This window comes from Zingiber officinale, chromosome 8A (assembly GCF_018446385.1).
Source record: "Zingiber officinale cultivar Zhangliang chromosome 8A, Zo_v1.1, whole genome shotgun sequence".
Lineage (NCBI taxonomy): Eukaryota > Viridiplantae > Streptophyta > Magnoliopsida > Zingiberales > Zingiberaceae > Zingiber > Zingiber officinale.
The window spans coordinates 230215-248709 of record NC_056000.1 but is presented as its reverse complement, the minus strand read 5'-3'; the positions used below and the strand labels follow the sequence as shown (position 1 = coordinate 248709).

General features: G+C 45.8%; 1 protein-coding gene across 1 annotated transcript; it reads right to left on the bottom strand.

Annotated features, from left to right (window-relative positions):
* Positions 1–424: 424 nt before the first annotated feature.
* Positions 425–18410, bottom strand: LOC122011715 (probable CDP-diacylglycerol--inositol 3-phosphatidyltransferase 2). Its single transcript, XM_042568083.1, has 11 exons — positions 18049–18410; positions 15493–15626; positions 14448–14532; positions 14305–14354; positions 2836–2875; positions 2634–2678; positions 2485–2550; positions 1383–1497; positions 1243–1299; positions 1063–1161; positions 425–809 (listed from the first exon to the last, which is right to left on the bottom strand). The coding sequence occupies exons 2-11, from the start codon at positions 15551–15553 to the stop codon at positions 756–758; spliced, it is 672 nt and encodes a 223-aa protein (XP_042424017.1). The 5' UTR covers positions 15554–15626; positions 18049–18410; the 3' UTR covers positions 425–755.
* Between the last annotated feature and the right edge of the window lie 85 nt (positions 18411–18495).

The following is an 18495-nucleotide window of genomic DNA, read 5'->3' as shown; positions in this document are numbered from 1 at the left end:
TGGATATCAAATCTGAATATTTGATATTTCAAGGTCTTTTTAATGTTTTTCAAGATTAGCTTTATCAAGTTCGTGATTCTGAAACATATTTGATATTTCAAGGTCTTTTAAGCTACTCACGGATATCGAACTTGTAACGAGATTGGAGGCAAAAATATAAGATTTTGAAGGATCGATAGACAATTACCAATTCGAGATGAAATTTCAAGATGAATAATAATATAAGATTTCAATCAAGTATAATATTCTAATATTGCCTTTAAGATACATAACAGATTATAATACCATAATTATCCGAGCACATTCTAACCTTTTAAAATTACGAAATTGCATATTTTGCATTATATTATCTTATCTTCATATATACTTGTAAATTTTTGGATTTTTCATAAATGCTATTATTTTAAACTCCACTCATTAATTATTTTTGGCGGCGAACAATCTTTATCTGTTTGTGTTGGAAGACCTCAAACAACGTAACATCGTAGTTTTCAAGCGACTGTTACTAGGAATTCAAACAAAACCACCTGATCCACTTAAAACAACATTGAGTGATCGGGCGTTGCATGTACGGGAAACATCAATGAATAGATTTTCCAGGCTATTCAGCTCACAATAACAATCCCTACTGTCGACGGCTCCAAAATATCCCAGGATATCATACGTTGCTGTGCTAAAATCTCAAACAAAGTGTTTGTTTTTCACTCGGTTGAAACATAGAATAGGGCACAATGGACAAGCATGGCCTCACATGATCAAACACTTCTCTTCATATCGTGATTCACACAAGAATCAGCAGCTGACTTCATCTGAAATTAGAAAAACCAAACGACGACTTTAGTGGCAAGGTTCATGAAATGATTCAGTTAGTAATACGATGTTCTAAATGTGTGATAGCTCGATGGGTTGCAAGACTCATTCAAGCCTAAATTCCAAATAGCTAAAGCTGTTGGTCTAAGTAGTTCACAAATAGCCAAAAGGAAGAAATAGATCAATGATAAGATTAAGAACAGTATACCTTAAAAGTAGAAAAAGGAAATTTAAAACTAGCAGCAAAGTTACCTGGATGACATTCACCACTTGCTTAATGGCCCATCCGATCGAAACAAAAGGCAACAAAAATGAGAGGAGTGTATTTGTCCGAATGGCATTCAAATATACCTGTCATATTAAAAGATAAAGTAAGCTGCTTACAAATTTAAAATAAATGACAAGATGGAATGACATAACATGAGAGCTTACAGTGATCAAGCTTTCAGATTTCTCATCAGCAAGAAGATAGAGGATGATGTAAAGAACCTGCAGCATCACATTATGGTCATTTAAATATAAACGTTTTGAAGGAACACTTGACATGAAAAGCTGCTATTTAACCCTGATACCTCAGATCCCACACAGCAGAAGGCCATGAACATGCGGTTTCTGTAGTACAACTTAAAAAGCCAACTGCTTGAGTCCTTCACATCTTTGTGGCTAGTTTTGCCAGATAAGAATGAACTGCAGTAGTGTGTAAAAAAAAGTCAGATTAATGATGCAGTTAATTACTGTGGTCTCATCTAATTAATGAATCATGAATTTTTATCAATTGTGACCCACAACCTCCCACAGTGCCTGGGGGACGGACTATATATAAGTACACTTTCTGCTAACCATACAACAAAAGGTGAGTACCAGATTATGAAAATGGAAGAAACAAGATCATTCATCTGCAAATAAGCAACACAGTTTACTAGGTGCACGCATAAAGTTAGTTCAAATATTCAGTAGACAAATGCAATAACATTCTGTTGGTACAATTACAAGGTCATATTGTTATCTTGAATCTAGTTTACTCATTGTGAAGATATTACACTAAAAGCTAACACAGCCTCTGCATGACTTCAGCTCCTCTTATAACATTGATTGGCTCCCACTTGGATGATGCCGATATGTAACAATTCATACTGACTGTTTGTTGAGTAATATGTCTGCAAAATATGGCCCTAACTTACGCCATTCTTGGCATCAGACAAGTATTTAAAATCTCAAATGCAAGTGCCTACTTGCATGCATTGTTGAAACTTGCCTTGAGACTAAGGAGGTTAGTGACACTGGAATAAGGATGAACTAAGGCATTCAAAGAAGTCATGAGAACTATTTGAACCCTGATGTTTCCAATGCTAAAGATAAATGGTACATAATGAGCATTGCTGTAGTCAAAATCATAATTTCTGATCTCAGAACATTTCCATCTTTTTTGTTTTTTTTGAGAACACATGGTTCAAATTCCAATTGGCAAAAAGTCACCAACTATCGCCAATATGTAGGCTAGGATGTCTGTCCAGTCCTGGAAGAACACTACTTAAACAGATCCATTTTGTGTATGATGACATCAAATTTATGTTTCAATTAAACATAGAAGTATGCAAACCAACTATGGGAAATAAAAGTTAAATTCAACTGAAAGGAAGTTGTGTCCGGTCCAAAGTAGATAAATCAAAATACCTGTACATTTGCAGCCAATGACTCGCAATGTCCAATCCAAGCAATGCTAAGAAAATTAAACCTGGTCTGAAAAATTCAACAAGAAAAACAATATTATGTTGGAAAGGGGTGGAACCAAATTATATGTTTAAAACTAAAGAAGCAAGTACCTGTATAGTTGTGAGAGAACAGACAGTAGACATGCGGTGCTAACCCTGACAAATGTGAAGACAAGACACATATTATGTCATTATGAATGAAAATGAAAACAAATGATTCATCTCAAGTGCAGTAGCATCTTGAATTCAGAAGAATATACACACACACAAAATTTTTAGAAAATAATGCCTTCACAGTCATGTAGAGAAGTACCTGTCTGTTACCATGTCCAAAACAGCTCCAAAAGTTGACACTGGATCACGAGTCAGAGCAAACATTACAACCATGAAAGAACATTTTCTATGGCATCAATGTTTGCTTTCATGAAAAAGAATAAAGGAATATATATATATATATCTTATCCCATCTTCTATCTCATTAATAAATTGTTAGTTATGCAACAATATTCCCAACCCTTGTTCCATCAATTGAGACTCCATAACCAAGAAATAAGCCGAAATTAAGCTTTGTTCAGTGAAACCATGACGATATCATCATTATCAAATCATGTTTATCCCAACAAATTGGGATTGGCTACATGAATCCCTCCATTGAGTTTCATGTAAGGTTATATCACTAGTAATTATGAAAAATAGGATTAAAATTCATGTTCATAACTTAGATGAATGTTAATGTTGACTGTCTAGGCCTACACAATTCTCATAGTTGAAAATTCAACACGGATTGGGACTAGTATTGGCAGATTTTTGTCCGTGACTTTTTGCTTCATGCCTCCATTCAGATAATTTAGGGTATGTTTGGTGATCCTGTCCGAATCGCTGAATCAACGAACGCTGGGCACGTGGCGCTCTCCTTGTCGTTGACGTAGATCTTCGGCCGGTCGGACGGCGCTCCGGCGAACCTGCAAAGAAGTCGGGCCAGGAAGGGGTTCCCGGCGACGACCCTCCGACGCTCAAGTCAGGCAAATGGAAGACGAGAAGTGGCTCCGAATATCTCCGAATGCATACCTCCGGTGAAGTGCGAGGCTCCTTATATAGAGCTGGGAAGGAGCCCCTGCACACATACCGAGGCGAATACGTGTCCCCAGCCCATACCTTAGTAAGGGCTTGTCAGCAAGCTTACCTGACACCATACTGCTACAGTCCAAGCACGTCTTCGATGGGACAGCGGAACCCCTTGTCGTAAGATTTGGAGTATGGCCGGATTATAGAGCATGCCTACTGTCAGAAGATGTCCTTTTCTCCTTATTCCCTGCCGGGTGTTCGGTCGGCCAGCACGCGCCTTACGTCTGGCCGGTCATATATAGTGGTCTACTTGGGAGATTCTCGGTAAGGTGCTCTGTGGAGACTGTTAGCAGTATGCTACCTTATGTCTTCGGCCGAGCGTGTCATCCGCTCTGCCCTTCGATCCTGTTCAACGAGCGTCGGAACCCCGACTCCCGCCGGGGCGCCTTTTGCCATCAGTTAGACACCGGTCGGCCGGCCGGGTGGTCAGCCCCCTTCTCCGGTCGGCCGATCCATCCCACCTTTTCTCGGTCGTCAGGTCGGTCCATTCTTATCTGATCGACCACCTGGTCCTCAGACTTCCACGTGGCGTTGACTCCCCGAAAAGGGGGTCCCCTATTCTTATCGCCGGATCACTTGCCTCCCCTTCAAGTCTAGTCGAAGGAGGCGATTAGTCCGACTGACTGGACCATTAGTTTAACCGAGTGGCCTACTGTAACCACAGTCCGATCGGAAACACAGGGGGCAGCTAAAACGCCAGTCAACGGTCACCTTACTCGGTGCCTCTTCGAAGTTTTCGCCAATCTCGATCATTAAGGTCGAGCACGCGCCCATTAAATGCGTTCCAGCGGCTGGCTGCCACGTGGCGGAGCTGTCTTAATCGTACGGCGGCGGCGTGGTACTCTGATGGGATCGAGGCGGTTCGAAATGGACGGCGCGATGCGCGCTTTGATTCCCGTGACCTGGATCTAACGGTGGAGGCCGCTCGGCCTCCCCCCTATAAAATCTCCGTTTTCTTCCTTCGCCGCACCCTTGCTCTTGCGTGCCCTCCAGCTTCTCGCGTTCCAGCTTTCCGGCGATCTTGCTCCTCTGGTTTCGGCGATCCCCGGTGCCCCTTTTTCGATCCTCCTCGTCGTTGTAAGGTTCTATTTCTCTCCTTCTTTGTTTCCGGTATTTTCTTTGCATTTCTTTCCCAAGTTCTAGTCCTCGGGTACTGTTTCGTTGCCGTCCTTTTTTATCGTCTCTTTTGTTTTCATCCGCTCGGACAATGGCCCAATCTTCTCAATCCCAAGACCAAACCCTCGGCCCATGGTACACTACCATGGAGTCGCGATTCGATCGGCGTGACGCCGACATTCTAATTAATACTTTTGGAATCCCTTCCAACCTTGAAATCATCATACCAACAGACTCCGCTCGGCCACACAAACCGCCGCACGGAGCGTTTTGTGTTTTCCGCGACCAGTTCACGGCCGGTCTGCGACTCCCCATTCATCCCTTCTTTGTAGAAGTTTGCGACTTTTTCGGCATTCCGCTCGGAAGCCTAGTCCCCAATACTTTCCGCCTTTTATGCGGTGTAGTCGTTCTCTTCAAAATCCATAACATTCCCCTCCGGCCGGAGGTCTTCTACTACTTCTATTACCCTAAACAATCTGAGCCGGGCACCTATATGTTCCAAGCTCGGCCCGGCTTGGTCTTCTTCAATAAACTGCCTTCCTCCAATAAGCATTGGAAGGAATTCTACTTCTACATTCGCCTTCCCGAACGGCCTACCTTCCGAACCCAGTGGCATGTCGGCCTTCCTCTCTCTCCAGAGCTCAAAAGGTTCAAGACCAGGCCGGATTATCTCCACGCCGCCAGCATGCTCGCCGGGCTGCGGTTTGATATCAACAAATTTCTTCTAGAAGGTGTTATGTACATATTCGGGCTGAGTCCGATCAGAACACCTCTCCCGAGCGGCTTCGGTAAGATTTTCACCTTGTACCTTTGCCTTGCTTGATAATTGATTTTTGTCCTTTTTTCCTTTGCAGCGAATATTATCATGGAATCGGTGATGGCTGGTATTCTGAAGAGAAAGGCGGCGGCGCTCGAAGCTGCGGCCACCAAAGAAATGGAGACGCTCGGCATCCAGCCAGTCGGCTCAAACGAAGAAGAGAGCGGGACACATGCTGGGGAGTCGGCCGCTCAGGCTTCTCTCCAAGAGCCAGCGGCTGGAGCAACTATCAGCCAAGAGCCTTCCGCTCGGGATGAGGGCTCCGCTCCGGAAGAAGAGCGGCCTCTCCAACAAAAAAGGCGCCGAGTGGAGACTCCCCTCCGATCAGCTACGTCTGCGGTTCAACCGTCCGCTCGAGCCACTACAAGTGCTCGCGGCAAGGCTCCAGAGATCGAAGCTATTTCGTTCGACCGGACTCCCTCTGAATGGGACGAGCCGGCAGCCCCTATTGAGGCTATTCCGGTCAGCACCCTTCCGCCTGCTACACAACCAGTCCAGCGTTCAACCATTCGATCTCAGTTTTCGGCGCCGACCTCTGATCCTCTCCCAACCACCAGTCAGACGACCCCCGGTCATGGCCGCACTGTACGGGTCACTCTGCATCTCCCGACTGAAGAGCTGCTGCCAGAGGCCGATCGACCAACCGCGCCCGAGCATACCATCACCTTGAAGGGGCCCCTAGCTGAGATGTGGGCCGACGCTCGGGCGCGCGTCGCGCTGATCCCCCTCCGAAATTTGGCCAATAGCCATATGCAGGAGGCCACGGGGGTAAGTTTATTTTCTCCGAAGTTTTGTATGCCTTCCTTCCGATCGGCCACTTACAAGTTTTAATTTCTTTTGTCAGAGATGGGTGGAGGAGATTGCTGTCTCCAACCGCCTGGCCATGGTGGATGAAGAACTAGCCAAACTGAAGGCGGCAGTCCGCCCGTCCGGCTCTCGAGGCCTATCATACTCTGAGCTGCAAAAGGAGCTTAAGAAGACTCAGGATTTGCTGGCGGCCGAGCAGAAGAAGACAGCCGACCAGGCTCACCATCTGGCCGAGCTCGAGCGAGTGAAAAAATCACTGGATCACAAGATAAGCTTGGCGACCGAGCGGAAGAACACGGCTATCTCCGACCTGGAGAAAAAGAATGTGGAGGCTCGGGGCCTAGAGCAGAAAGTAAAGGAGCTGATGGACCAGCTCGATGGCGAGAAAACGGGCCGCTCGGCTGACGCGCTCAAGCATGTAGACGAGCTGAAAACTCTGCAGGAGTCCCTCGCCGCGTCCCTTCAAAGAATACCAAGAGGCCGAGCCAAGCCGGGTCGCCGCCCTGAGACAGAATTACATCCGCTCGCCCGAATTTTCGGAGAAAGTTTGCGAACGTATGTACACGGCCTTCGACCTTGCTATGACCGCCACCACAGCGTATTTTAAGTCTAAGGGTCTTCTTCCGGATTCCACTACTATCCCGGTCGGAGATCAAGTGGCGCTCCTGGACAACATCCCCAAGGACCTTTACGATTATATTGAGTAGACATTTTATATGTAATTCGGCCGCTCGGCCAGAAAATGATCCTTTTTGTAATTAGGCCGCTCGGCCTAAAGTTTTATTTTTAATGCAACGCTTTCCTTTCGTTTGCTTTGCCCTTTTGCTGGCCAATGTGTGTTGTCCGTTCGCCTCCTATCACACCTCCCATGCTTGACAGGTATTTTTACGAAGTATTTTGCGATACATTTCCGCTCGGACGAATATGTCCTGCTTCAACAGAAGAGGTTATTCACTGAATATTGATGAAGTACCTTTGGGTACTGGGCCAAGCGGAACGCATAGGTGGTCAAGCGATGTTGACAGCGAGTACGAGTCTTCTTGATCGCCTTATTCCTCTCGGAGGGTTTATAGACGCCGGCTTGTCTCTCGATTTTTAACGTCGGAGCTCGACGGTCTTCCGCTCGGAGGGTTTATAGACGCCGGCTCGTCTCTCGATTTTTAACGTCGGAGCTCGACGGTCTTTCGCTCGGAGGGTTTATAGACGCCGGCTCGTCTCTCGATTTTTAACGTCAGAGCTCGACGGCCTTTTTGAGGCTAATTTTGATACTGCCGTTCGGCGAAGCTATTTGCCATCCTTTAATTATTTGCTTCCTGCATTACAAGGACATAGGCGACTAAAACATATATAAAATTACATCAGCGCACCTCTCACCCAGCTCAGTACGGCTGGAGATTATTCGCGCTCCATGGTCGTTCTAGCCGCCGACCGTCTTCATCCTCCCGGTAATAAGCACCCGAGCGGAGCTTTTCGATGACTTTGAAGGGGCCCGCCCAAGGAGCCTCCAGCTTACCGACGTCGTCGGTTGGCTTTACTTTCTTCCAGACAAGGTCGCCAACCTGGAATGCCCTGGGGATTACACGCCAGTTGTAGTTTTGCTTCATCCGTTGACGGTACGCCATCAGCCGGACGGACGCCTTGGCTCGCTCTTCATCGACCAAATCCAGCTCCATGTTCCTCCGCTCGGCGTTATCATCATCATAATTCTGAATCCGGACGGACTCGACGCCGACTTCGACCGGAATAACTGCTTCGCCGCCATACACCAAGTGGAATGGTGTCACGCCCGTGCCCTCCTTCGGGGTCGTTCGGATGGCCCATAGGACGCTCGGCACTTCATCGACCCAGCTTCTTCCCCAATGGTTGAGCCGAGCGCGCAGAATGCGAAGAATTTCCCGGTTGGCTACTTCGGCTTGACCATTGCTTTGGGGATATGCCACGGACGTGAAGTGTTGCTCGATACCATAGCTTTTGCACCAATCTTCGAGCAACTTTCCCGCGAACTGCCGCCCGTTGTCGGAAACAAGTCGACGGGGTATGCCGAACCGGCAGATGATATGTTGCCAAATAAGCTTCTTGACCATCTGCTCGGTAATCTTGGCTAACGGCTCGACCTCCACCCATTTAGAAAAATAATCGACCGCCACTAGTAAAAATTTCCGCTGTCCGGTCGTCATAGGAAACGGACCTACAATATCCATTCCCCATTGGTCGAACGGACAGGACACGGTGGCTGCCTTCATTTCCTCCGCCGGTCGGTGGGAGAAGTTATGGTACTTTTGGCAAGAAAGGCAAGTCGCAACGGTCCGAGTGGCGTCCGCTTGCAGAGTTGGCCAAAAGTATCCGGCCAGCAGGATCTTCTTAGCCAGCGATCGTCCGCCCGGATGCCCTCCGCACGATCCTTGATGCACTTCTTGGAGGATGTACGCCGCGTCTTCCGAGCTCACGCATTTCAACAGCGGGCGAGAGAAAGCCTTCTTGTAGAGTTGGTCTCCAATAAGCGTGAACCGACCGGCTCTCCTTCTTAAGAGCAGGACTTCAGCCCGCTCGGACGATGTAACACCCGAGCGGAGAAACTCCACGATTGGTGTCCTCCAATCGCTTGGAAACGCGAGGCCTTCCATCCGGTCGACGTGCGCCACCAAAGATACTTGTTCAATTGGCTGCTGGATGAAGACTGACGTTATTGAACTTGCGAGTTTGGCTAACTCATCTGCTGCCTGATTTTCCACTCGGGGTATCTTCTGGATTATGACTTCTCTGAAATTGGCTTTAAGCTTTTCGAAGGCTTCAGTGTAGAGTTTGAGCCGAGCGTTGTTAATCTCAAAAGTACCATAGAGCTGCTGAGCGGCCAACTGAGAGTCTGAATGTAGCGTCACCCGTCCGGCTCCCACATGCCGGGCGGCTTGTAAGCCAGCTATAAGGGCTTCATACTCCGCTTCGTTATTTGTAGCTCTATAATCCAGCCGGACGGATAAGTGCATTTTTTCTTCTTGAGGAGAAAGTAATAACACGCCAATTCCGCTGCCGAGCCGAGTGGACGATCCGTCCACAAATAACTTCCACATAGCTTCAGGCTCTGGCCTTTGCACTTCGGTGATAAAATCTGCCAAGGACTGCGCCTTTATCGCCGAGCGGGGTTGATATTGAATGTCGAATTCGCTCAACTCAGTGGTCCATTTGATGAGCCGTCCGGACGCTTCTGGATTCAACAGCACTCTTCCCAATGGGCTATTCGTCCGGACGATGATAGTATGAGCCAAGAAATAGGGACTGAGGCGCCGAGCGGCGAGGACCAAAGCAAAAGCCAGCTTCTCGAGTCCGGTGTAGCGAGATTCAACATCTTTTAAAATATGGCTCAGAAAATATACAGGCTCTTCTCCGCTCACCCTCACTAGTGCCGAGCCAACTGCTTGCTCATTTGAAGATAAATAGATACAAAGCGGCTCACCTACGGCTGGCTTGGCTAGCACAGGCAGAGAATTCAGATATGCCTTCAGTTCTTCGAACGCCCGATCGCATTCTGCGTCCCAGTGAAACTTAGTGGCTTTGCGCAATATTTTGAAAAAAGGTAGGCTCCGGTCGGCAGTCTTGGAGATGAATCTGGACAAAGCAGTTATCCGACCGGTCAAGCGCTGCACTTCCCTCATATTTCTTGGGGGCGGCATATCTTGTAACGCTTTCACTTTGCTGGGATTTGCCTCGATGCCCCGCTCGGTCACTATGTATCCCAAGAAACGCCCGCCTTTGGCTCCGAACAGGCACTTCTGAGGGTTTAGCTTCACTCCATATTTCCGTAGCGTTCGGAAAGTTTCCTCCATGTCTTCAAAGAGATCGGCCGCTCGGACTGACTTGATGAGAATGTCATCCACATATACTTCGAGGTTTCGCCCGATCTGCTCCCTGAACACTTTGTTCATTAAGTGTTGATAAGTGGCTCCCGCGTTCTTCAGTCCGAACGGCATCACCTTATAGCAATAGGTGTCGTCGGCTGTAACGAAGCTGACTTTTTCTTGATCTTCTCGGGCGAGCGGCACTTGATGATAGCCTTGATAAGCGTCGAACATGCATATCAACTCGCAGTCGGCCGTGGAGTCCACCAGTTGATTGATCCGGGGTAGGGGATAAAAATCCTTCGGGCAAGCTTTGTTGAGATCCCGAAAATCTATGCACACTCTCCACTTGTTGCCCGGCTAGGAGACTAATATTACGTTCGCCAGCCAGCTCGGGAACTGAACCTCGCGTATATAGCCGGCCTCCAGGAGCTTCTCAATCTCCGCTCGGATGATGGCATTCTGTTCAGCGCTGAAATCCCTTTTTCTCTGCTTCACCGGCCGAGCGTCCGGTCGGACATGTAGCTCGTGCTGCGCTATGCTCGGTGAAATTCCGGGCAGCTCATGCGTCGACCAGACGAAGACATCGCAATTTCTCTGGAGGCATTTGATCACTTCGCCTTTCTGGCTCGCCTCCAGATCGGCCGCAATGAACGTGGTGGCCTCCGATCGGGTCGGGTGAATCTGCACTTCCTCTTTTTCTTCATACACCAAAGAGGGAGGATTTTCAGTTATGGCGTTTACCTCAATCCGGGGCGCCTTCCGAGCAGAATTGGCTTCTGCTCGTACCATCTCGACGTAGCATCGCCGAGCTGTCAGTTGATCTCCTCGTACTTCTCCCACTTTGTCTTCGACAGGGAACTTGATTTTCTGGTGGAAGGTGGAGACGGCCGCTCGGAACTCGTTGAGCGCCGGTCGCCCCAAAATGACGTTGTATGCTGAAGGAGAGTCGACCACGACGAAATTTGCTGTCCGCGTCCTTCTGAGCGGCTCCTCTCCCAGCGAAATTGCCAGCCGGATCTGTCCGACCGGCAGAACTTCGTTGCCCATAAACCCATAAAGGGGGGTTGTCATGGGCAGCAGGCCTTTTTGAATATGATATTGACCGAACTTCCTGTATCAATGAAAACGCGGTGAATAGTGTAGTTGGCTATTACCGCTTTGATGAGGAGTGCATCGTCATGCGGCACTTCGACTCCCTCCAAGTCCTTGGGCCCGAAGCTGATTTCGGGTCCGCTCGCCCGTTCCTGGCTACAGCTGACCGCATGAATCTGGAGCTGTCTTACGCTCACTTTCCTTGCTCGGTTGGAATCGCCCCCGGTCGGCCCCCCAGCAATAATGTTGATTTCGCCTCGGGAAGTGTTGCTTCTATTTTCTTCTTCCCGAGCGGATGGCCTTGGCAGCTCCCTAGACCTCCGGGGATTGTCTTCACGCCTCGGAGTATGACGCCGCTCGGGAGTCTGTCTTTGTCGCTTGTCGAGTTTCATCCGCTCGGCTTCACGAGGTCTTTGTCGCCTGTCGAATGATGGCGATCGACGGTCGCCACTCCGGGGAACGGGGTGGGCGATTAGAGGAAGACTTCGGCAATCTCTGGTGTTATGCGTGTCCGTCTGGTGGAATGAGCAGAACATTGGGGTCCATCTCTTCTTTTGCTTGGGCCGTTCGGCAGCTACCTCTTGCACCTGGGACCTAGTATGGGGGGAGCGGATTGCTTCGGCCCTAGGTCCTCTGGGCGGGTGATGAGCAGTGTGCGGCTTCCGCTCGGAAGGTGGAGGACGCTCAGTCGGAGCTTCCTTCCTCCGAGCCGCCTGGGCTTCCTCCACATTGATATATTCATTAGCCCGGTGTAGCATATGATCATAGTCTCGGGGCGGCTTCCGAATGAGCGAGCGGAAGAAATCCCCGTCCACGAGGCCTTGCGTAAATGCGTTCATCATCGTCTCGGAGGTGGCCGTTGGAATGTCCATGGTCACCTGGTTGAATCGCTGGATATAAGCTCTGAGCGACTCTCTGGGCTCTTGCTTGATGGCGAATAAGCTCACGCTAGTCTTCTGGTAGCGCCGACTACTCGCAAAATGGTGGAGGAAGGCCGTTCGGAAGTCTTTAAAACTTGTGATGGATCCGTCCGGAAGCCTCCGAAACCACCGTTGAGCCGATCCCGAGAGGGTGGTAAGAAAAACTCGACACTTCACTCCATCTGTATATTGATGAAGGGTAGCCGTGTTATCGAACTTACCCAAATGATCGTCCGGGTCGGTGGTTCCATTGTATTCACTGATCGCCGGGGGCACATAGTGCTTCGGCAGAGGGTCCCGCAAGATGGCCTCCGAAAACTGACGGTTGATCCGCTCGGGAGAAGCGTCCGCTCGGGGGGCTTTGCCTTTTCTATTGTCTCGTATTGGCACTTCGTCCAATGAAGATCCTCGATCACGATTAACTGCTGCTGCTTCTGGAGGTGTGCGGAATAGGGCTCGGTGAAACGGAACCGTGGCCTGAGGTGCTTCCGCTCGGCCCCCTGATACTGATGTCGCTTGCTGCTCAAGCCGCTCGGCTTGCGCCTTCTGTTTTTGTTCCACAAGCTTAGCGGCCCTCGACTCAATCAGAGCGTCGAGTTCCTCCGTGGAGAGCGTCACTGTATGCGGTCGTCCAGCTTCGTCCATTGCTTCCGATCGGATGCAGGAGCGTTCCCACAGACGGCGCCAAATTGATCCTGTCCGAATCGTTGAATCAACGGACGCTGGGCACGTGGCGCTCTCCTTGTCGCTAACGTAGATCTTCGGCCGGTCGGACGGCGCTCCGGCGAACCTGCAAAGAAGTCGGGCCGAGAAGGGGTTCCCGGCGACGACCCTCCGACGCTCAAGTAAGGCAAATGGAAGACGAGAAATGGCTCCGAATATCTCCGAATGCATACCTCCGGTGAAGTGCGAGGCTCCTTATATAGAGCTGGGAAGGAGCCCCTGCACACATACCGAGGCGAATACGTGTCCCCAGCCCATACCTTAGTAAGGGCTTGTCAGCAAGCTTACCTGACACCATACTGCTACAGTCCAAGTACGTCTTCGATGGGACAGTGGAACCCCTTGTTGAAAGATTTGGAGTATGGCCGGATTATAGAGCATGCCTACTGTCAGAAGATGTCCCTTGTCCTTTTCTCCTTATTCCCTGCCGGGCGTCCGGTCGGCCAGCACGCGCCTTATGTCCGACCGGTCATATATAGTGGTCTACTTAGGAGATTCTCGGTAAGGTGCTCTGTGGAGACTGTTAGCAGTATGCTACCTTATGTCTTCGGCCGAGCGTGTCATCCGCTCGGCCCTTCGATCCTGTTCAACGAGCGCCGGAACCCCGACTCCCGCCAGGGCGCCTTTTGCCATCAGTTAGACACCGGTCGGCCGGCCGGGTGGTCAGCCCCCTTCTTCGGTCGGCCGATCCATCCCACCTTGTCTCGGTCGTCAGGTCGGTCCATTCTTATCCGATCGACCACCTGGTCCTCAGACTTCCACGTGTCGTTGACTCCCCGAAAAGGGGGTCCCCTATTCTTATCGCCGGATCATTTGGTTTGCACGTTTTTCATTTTCATTTTTTGAAAAACGCGCGTTTTTGAAAAATAGTGTTTGGTTTGCATTTTTCATGTCTGTTTTCTAAAAAAATTAGATAGCATTTTCTGGAAAAATAGAAAATGACTAAAAGTCATTTTCTATTTTTTAGAAAACGCGCATTTTCTAGAAAATGAAAATGAAACATGTGTAAACCAAACACACCCTTATTGTCTGTGAAAATTCATCCCTCCATTCAGTTGGTTTTTTTTTCTGTTGAAACAAGATGCACCATGTTCAACTTATTCTGATCAAATCTTGATCATGTTAATTCAGACTTCATCCTGCTTTTCAACTATTCATAGAAGCCTTGGCTCCGTAAGAGTAGGGACAGTATAACAGTGAGCTATATAATCTTGCATCGCAGCAGCACTGTGCTAAGGGGCTTAAATGTGACCTTGTTGAACTGCTAAGACATTTGATATGATTTACCACCAAATTACCAGAGGAAAATAATTTTGCAAGATTAGAGTATAAAGAATCCCCATTACCTTGGTTTAACCTTCGTGCGAACCAACCATCCAATGCATCACACACAAAGCTGTAGTCAAGAAATGCAGTCAAATAAGTACCAAAATAACATTTTTAATGTAGCCAAGAAAAAGGAATATGATAATACCACCATAGTGATTACCTAGTAACATAGAGAATGGCAGAGAGAGATTTTTGCGAATAGCACACAGAAAATGCTACACAATTCAAGATGACTCTTATATAACCTGCAGTTAACAAAAAAATACAATGCATATTAGAGTATGTAAAAACCTTATCACTTTTTTTAAAAAACACAACTACATATAAACTTAATTAGCATATTTTTATTTGATTTTATTTCAAAATTTAAATGGCACTAGTTTTGGCTCTTGAGCATTATTTAAACACATGCATTAGATCTCTATGCTACTTGTTACTAACATGAGTAATTTTAAGTTCTCATTTCAGCTATGTTTGAATTTGAGGTACTAATCCTACAATACTACTTAGAGCTTCAGTGTAGATTCATCCTCAACAAGGTATTTCTGTTACCATGTTGAGTAAAAATAATCCACATTATAAACAAGGGTGAAATAAGTGCATGAATTACAGCATTGATCTTCCAAAGTAATGTTGAAACAAAATACCTTTACATATATTAATAATTGAATGTAACTAACTGATTATATTATAAAAGCATCAACTATCGCTAATTTGAGTTGGTCCGAACTCATTTTGGAGATAAATCTGAAAACTTCTGAATTGTAATTACCATGGATGATTCCAAGCCAACTCACTATTACACAAGCTGAGAAATAATGGTGTTTATGAAGGGGTCAATAATGAATATAGTATTTCAATTCTTACAAATTTATAATAGCAATTCTTCTTAAACTCTTTACTTAGTGTTTTCAACAGTTTATTAAATTCACAATGATACAACCTTGGATGTTTTTTTGCCTTTGTTAATAATGAGATACAAACACAATAAAAATTATTATCAAAACTGAACTGTTGTTGATAGTCAGTTAGGATTAAGATGCATCAAGCGACCATTGAGAAATGGTGTTGAGCAAGTGTTCAGTCAAACAGTCAAATAGTAATAATGGTACCAGTATTTTACTGCACTAGGAGTATGGATCAATTCAGATTCATGATTCTAAGTAAATACTAACATGTAGTGGGTAAAAACACAAAAGGTATACCTATAACATTAGGAACGTATAAATATACTGATCCAGTTTCTTGATTTGATGACCCTGCCATTGCAGTTTTCAAAATTCAAATGAATTCCAATGAAGCCAAGAGATACTGCAGATGTAGTAGTACCAATTCCACCCTGTAAATTTAACTAGTTAATAGTTGAATTATAGGTTCCATCAAGCAAAGCTAAAGGTTCACATCAAAATAGTCACTTCATATAGGTATGTATATAAATTTATATGTAGATATGTATTACATTAAGGACTTTCAAGAAATTGCACACAAGAACATGCAAACCAGGATTCTATCATAAATCAAAATGACTAAGACAAGCTTTTGCTCTAACATAATAGATATATAAAAAAGAATGGATATGAAGGATATTAACATAAAATGTGGCACATCAGATAGGGATCCTGTGGCAGTGTGGAAATTACTGGTGCAATCTGTAGCTAAAGATAAAGTAAAAGTATAGCATATCTCAAAAACAACAATAACTTTTCTTTCAGTAAAAATATAGTAGGTGAAGAGTTACTAAATTTTAAGTTTCACATCCAAAAATATATCAAATCAAAAGAAAACTTTCAGAAAATTTAGGAATATTTCTTAGAAAACTGGTTCGGGTCTTCCAGTCTTCCAGTCTTCCAGTTAAAGAAAATTCACCATGTGAGAGAACTTAAACACATACAGAGAAAACCCTTTTCTTTAAGATGCGGAATAATGGTTGGTGGTACATTGCTAATTCTCTAATTCTCTCCACACTAAAGGAGCATATTGTTAAGGGATAGAAAACTTCTAAATGTTAACACTGAGTCACATTGACCTATACAACTGCCTGCAACGTTTGTGAAGTTACAGCTGAAAAAGGTCACATACTTAACAAAGCATCACACTTTTTTTTAATGTTTACAGATTATAAGAGAGTTATTTAGTAAATTAAAAGAACTAAACATAAACTTTTAATGATATATTTTTCCTTTACGTAAAGATTAGGTGAAAAAAAAAGATTCTATAAGTGAATAATTCACTCTTGAATGTAGAATGGATCTAAGAAGTAAGGTAAGCAAAGCCAAAATCAGATAAGAGGTAAATATACAGCATTAGATTGTGTTGGGTAAACAATGCAGGAGATAGAGAAATCAAAGTATAATAAATATAAATGAAAAAATAACCTAAAAAAATAAAACTATCTTGGATTTATTATTTGGCTGGAAGGAAAACCAATTGTTAACATCATACAGTTCAATTTAATCAGATGCAGCCCAAATCCCACTTCCAATTAGGGCAATGCTCATCTACGATAACAAATACAAATAAGTGCATCGACTACCCAATATCTATGCACTGTGTAGAGGGTTTGTATGGACAGCTAAACACTCTCTGATATCTTGGGCAGACATTTGCATGTCGAATGAGGAAGGAGGCTATGAACTTTGGGATCTAAAGACATGGAATAAGACTCTATTGTCCAAGGTCTTATGACATATCCAGGACAAGAAAAACTCATTATAGATTAAATGGATTCATCCCACATACCTGAGGCATGCAGACCTATGGACTTGGCAGATGAAGTGTACTGACTCACCATTGATTAAGAAGCTTTTGCACATCAAGGATGAGATATTGAACAGAGAGGGATCAAAACAGCAGCATCCAGCAGACTTACAATATGATTCATCCAAGCAGGTAAAGGGGTTGATAGAGCTTATGGGTACTTCAAGAGCATAGGGACTAGGCAACCATGGGGCATCACTGTGTGGAAGCCGTATGTCCAACCTAATCATGCCTTCACAGTTTGGATGCTGGTTCATGGGCGGCTGGCCACCAGAGACCGCTTGTCATTTGTAGAGAATAAGAATTGCCCTTTTGTGCCGGTGCATAGGAGACACAGGATCACCAGGTGCCCCATCACAGGCTTATTATGAAGAAAGGTCATAAGCTGGCTTCACATGCAACAAGAGATGACTACCTATAGGAGAATGTTCAATGTCTTCAAGCAGCAATACCGAGGCACCCGAATTTTAACGAAGGCGAGACACTTGGCTATGACATGTATGATCCATTATATATGGATGGTTAAGAACAAGGATATTTTTTAGCGGGAGAGAATAAATGTAGAGGGTACTTATAAAAAAAATCAGATATTCAAGGTGAACATTGTATATCTCTTGACTCTTGACAGATATAAAAATATTTACCTATAAAAAAACATGCATCGACTACCCTAAAAAAATCCATCTTTTTAACAAAATCCAATTGAAAGGCGCGAGGAAGAGCGGTATACTAAGAAAAAAGAAAGAAATTGAGGTCATCTATAGGAAGACCGAAGGTAAACCAACTGCGGTAGCTGTGACAGTATTAGAGAGCCTTAAATTTATAAAGGCGTAGTCACACTGCTAGTAAGGGTAATGCTCACAGGTAGAAATAATCAATAAATGTATTAACTACCCTAAAAAATTCACTCTTTTTACCACTCCGAAAAAACTTGCTGCCAAGTTTAGTCGAACAAGCATGAAAAAAGCGCGGCATCGAAAGAAGGTAATAGAAATTGAGGTAACCTGGGACCCCGGCGACGGGTCGCGATGGAGGAATAGCGAATGCGAAAAGACGAGGCTGCCGGGAGGGCAGCAGAGAACATAAATCAGGAAAGAGGGCTTAGGATTACGTAACGAGGAACGATTGATCCTTCACCCTTCTTTCTTGGGTAGCGGCAAGAAGACGAGGCATGTATTCGATCATCCACATCTCTTCAGAATGTCATGAGCACACTACCGCATCATACGTCGCAAGCGCTGATGCCCGCCGCCTGTCTACCAGAGCGTTGAGTCGCGGGGCCGACTTCTCCTCCAATCGAAGGGAGGCGATTACAGAGTGCGGGGGATGTCGAGAATACGAGTTAGGAATCGGGATAAGAGTTGAAACTCTGATGTGCTAGATGGTCCATCATAATTAAGAGAATTGGAATCCCCCATCATTGTAATTTCAGTTGCTCCTCGAAATCTTTG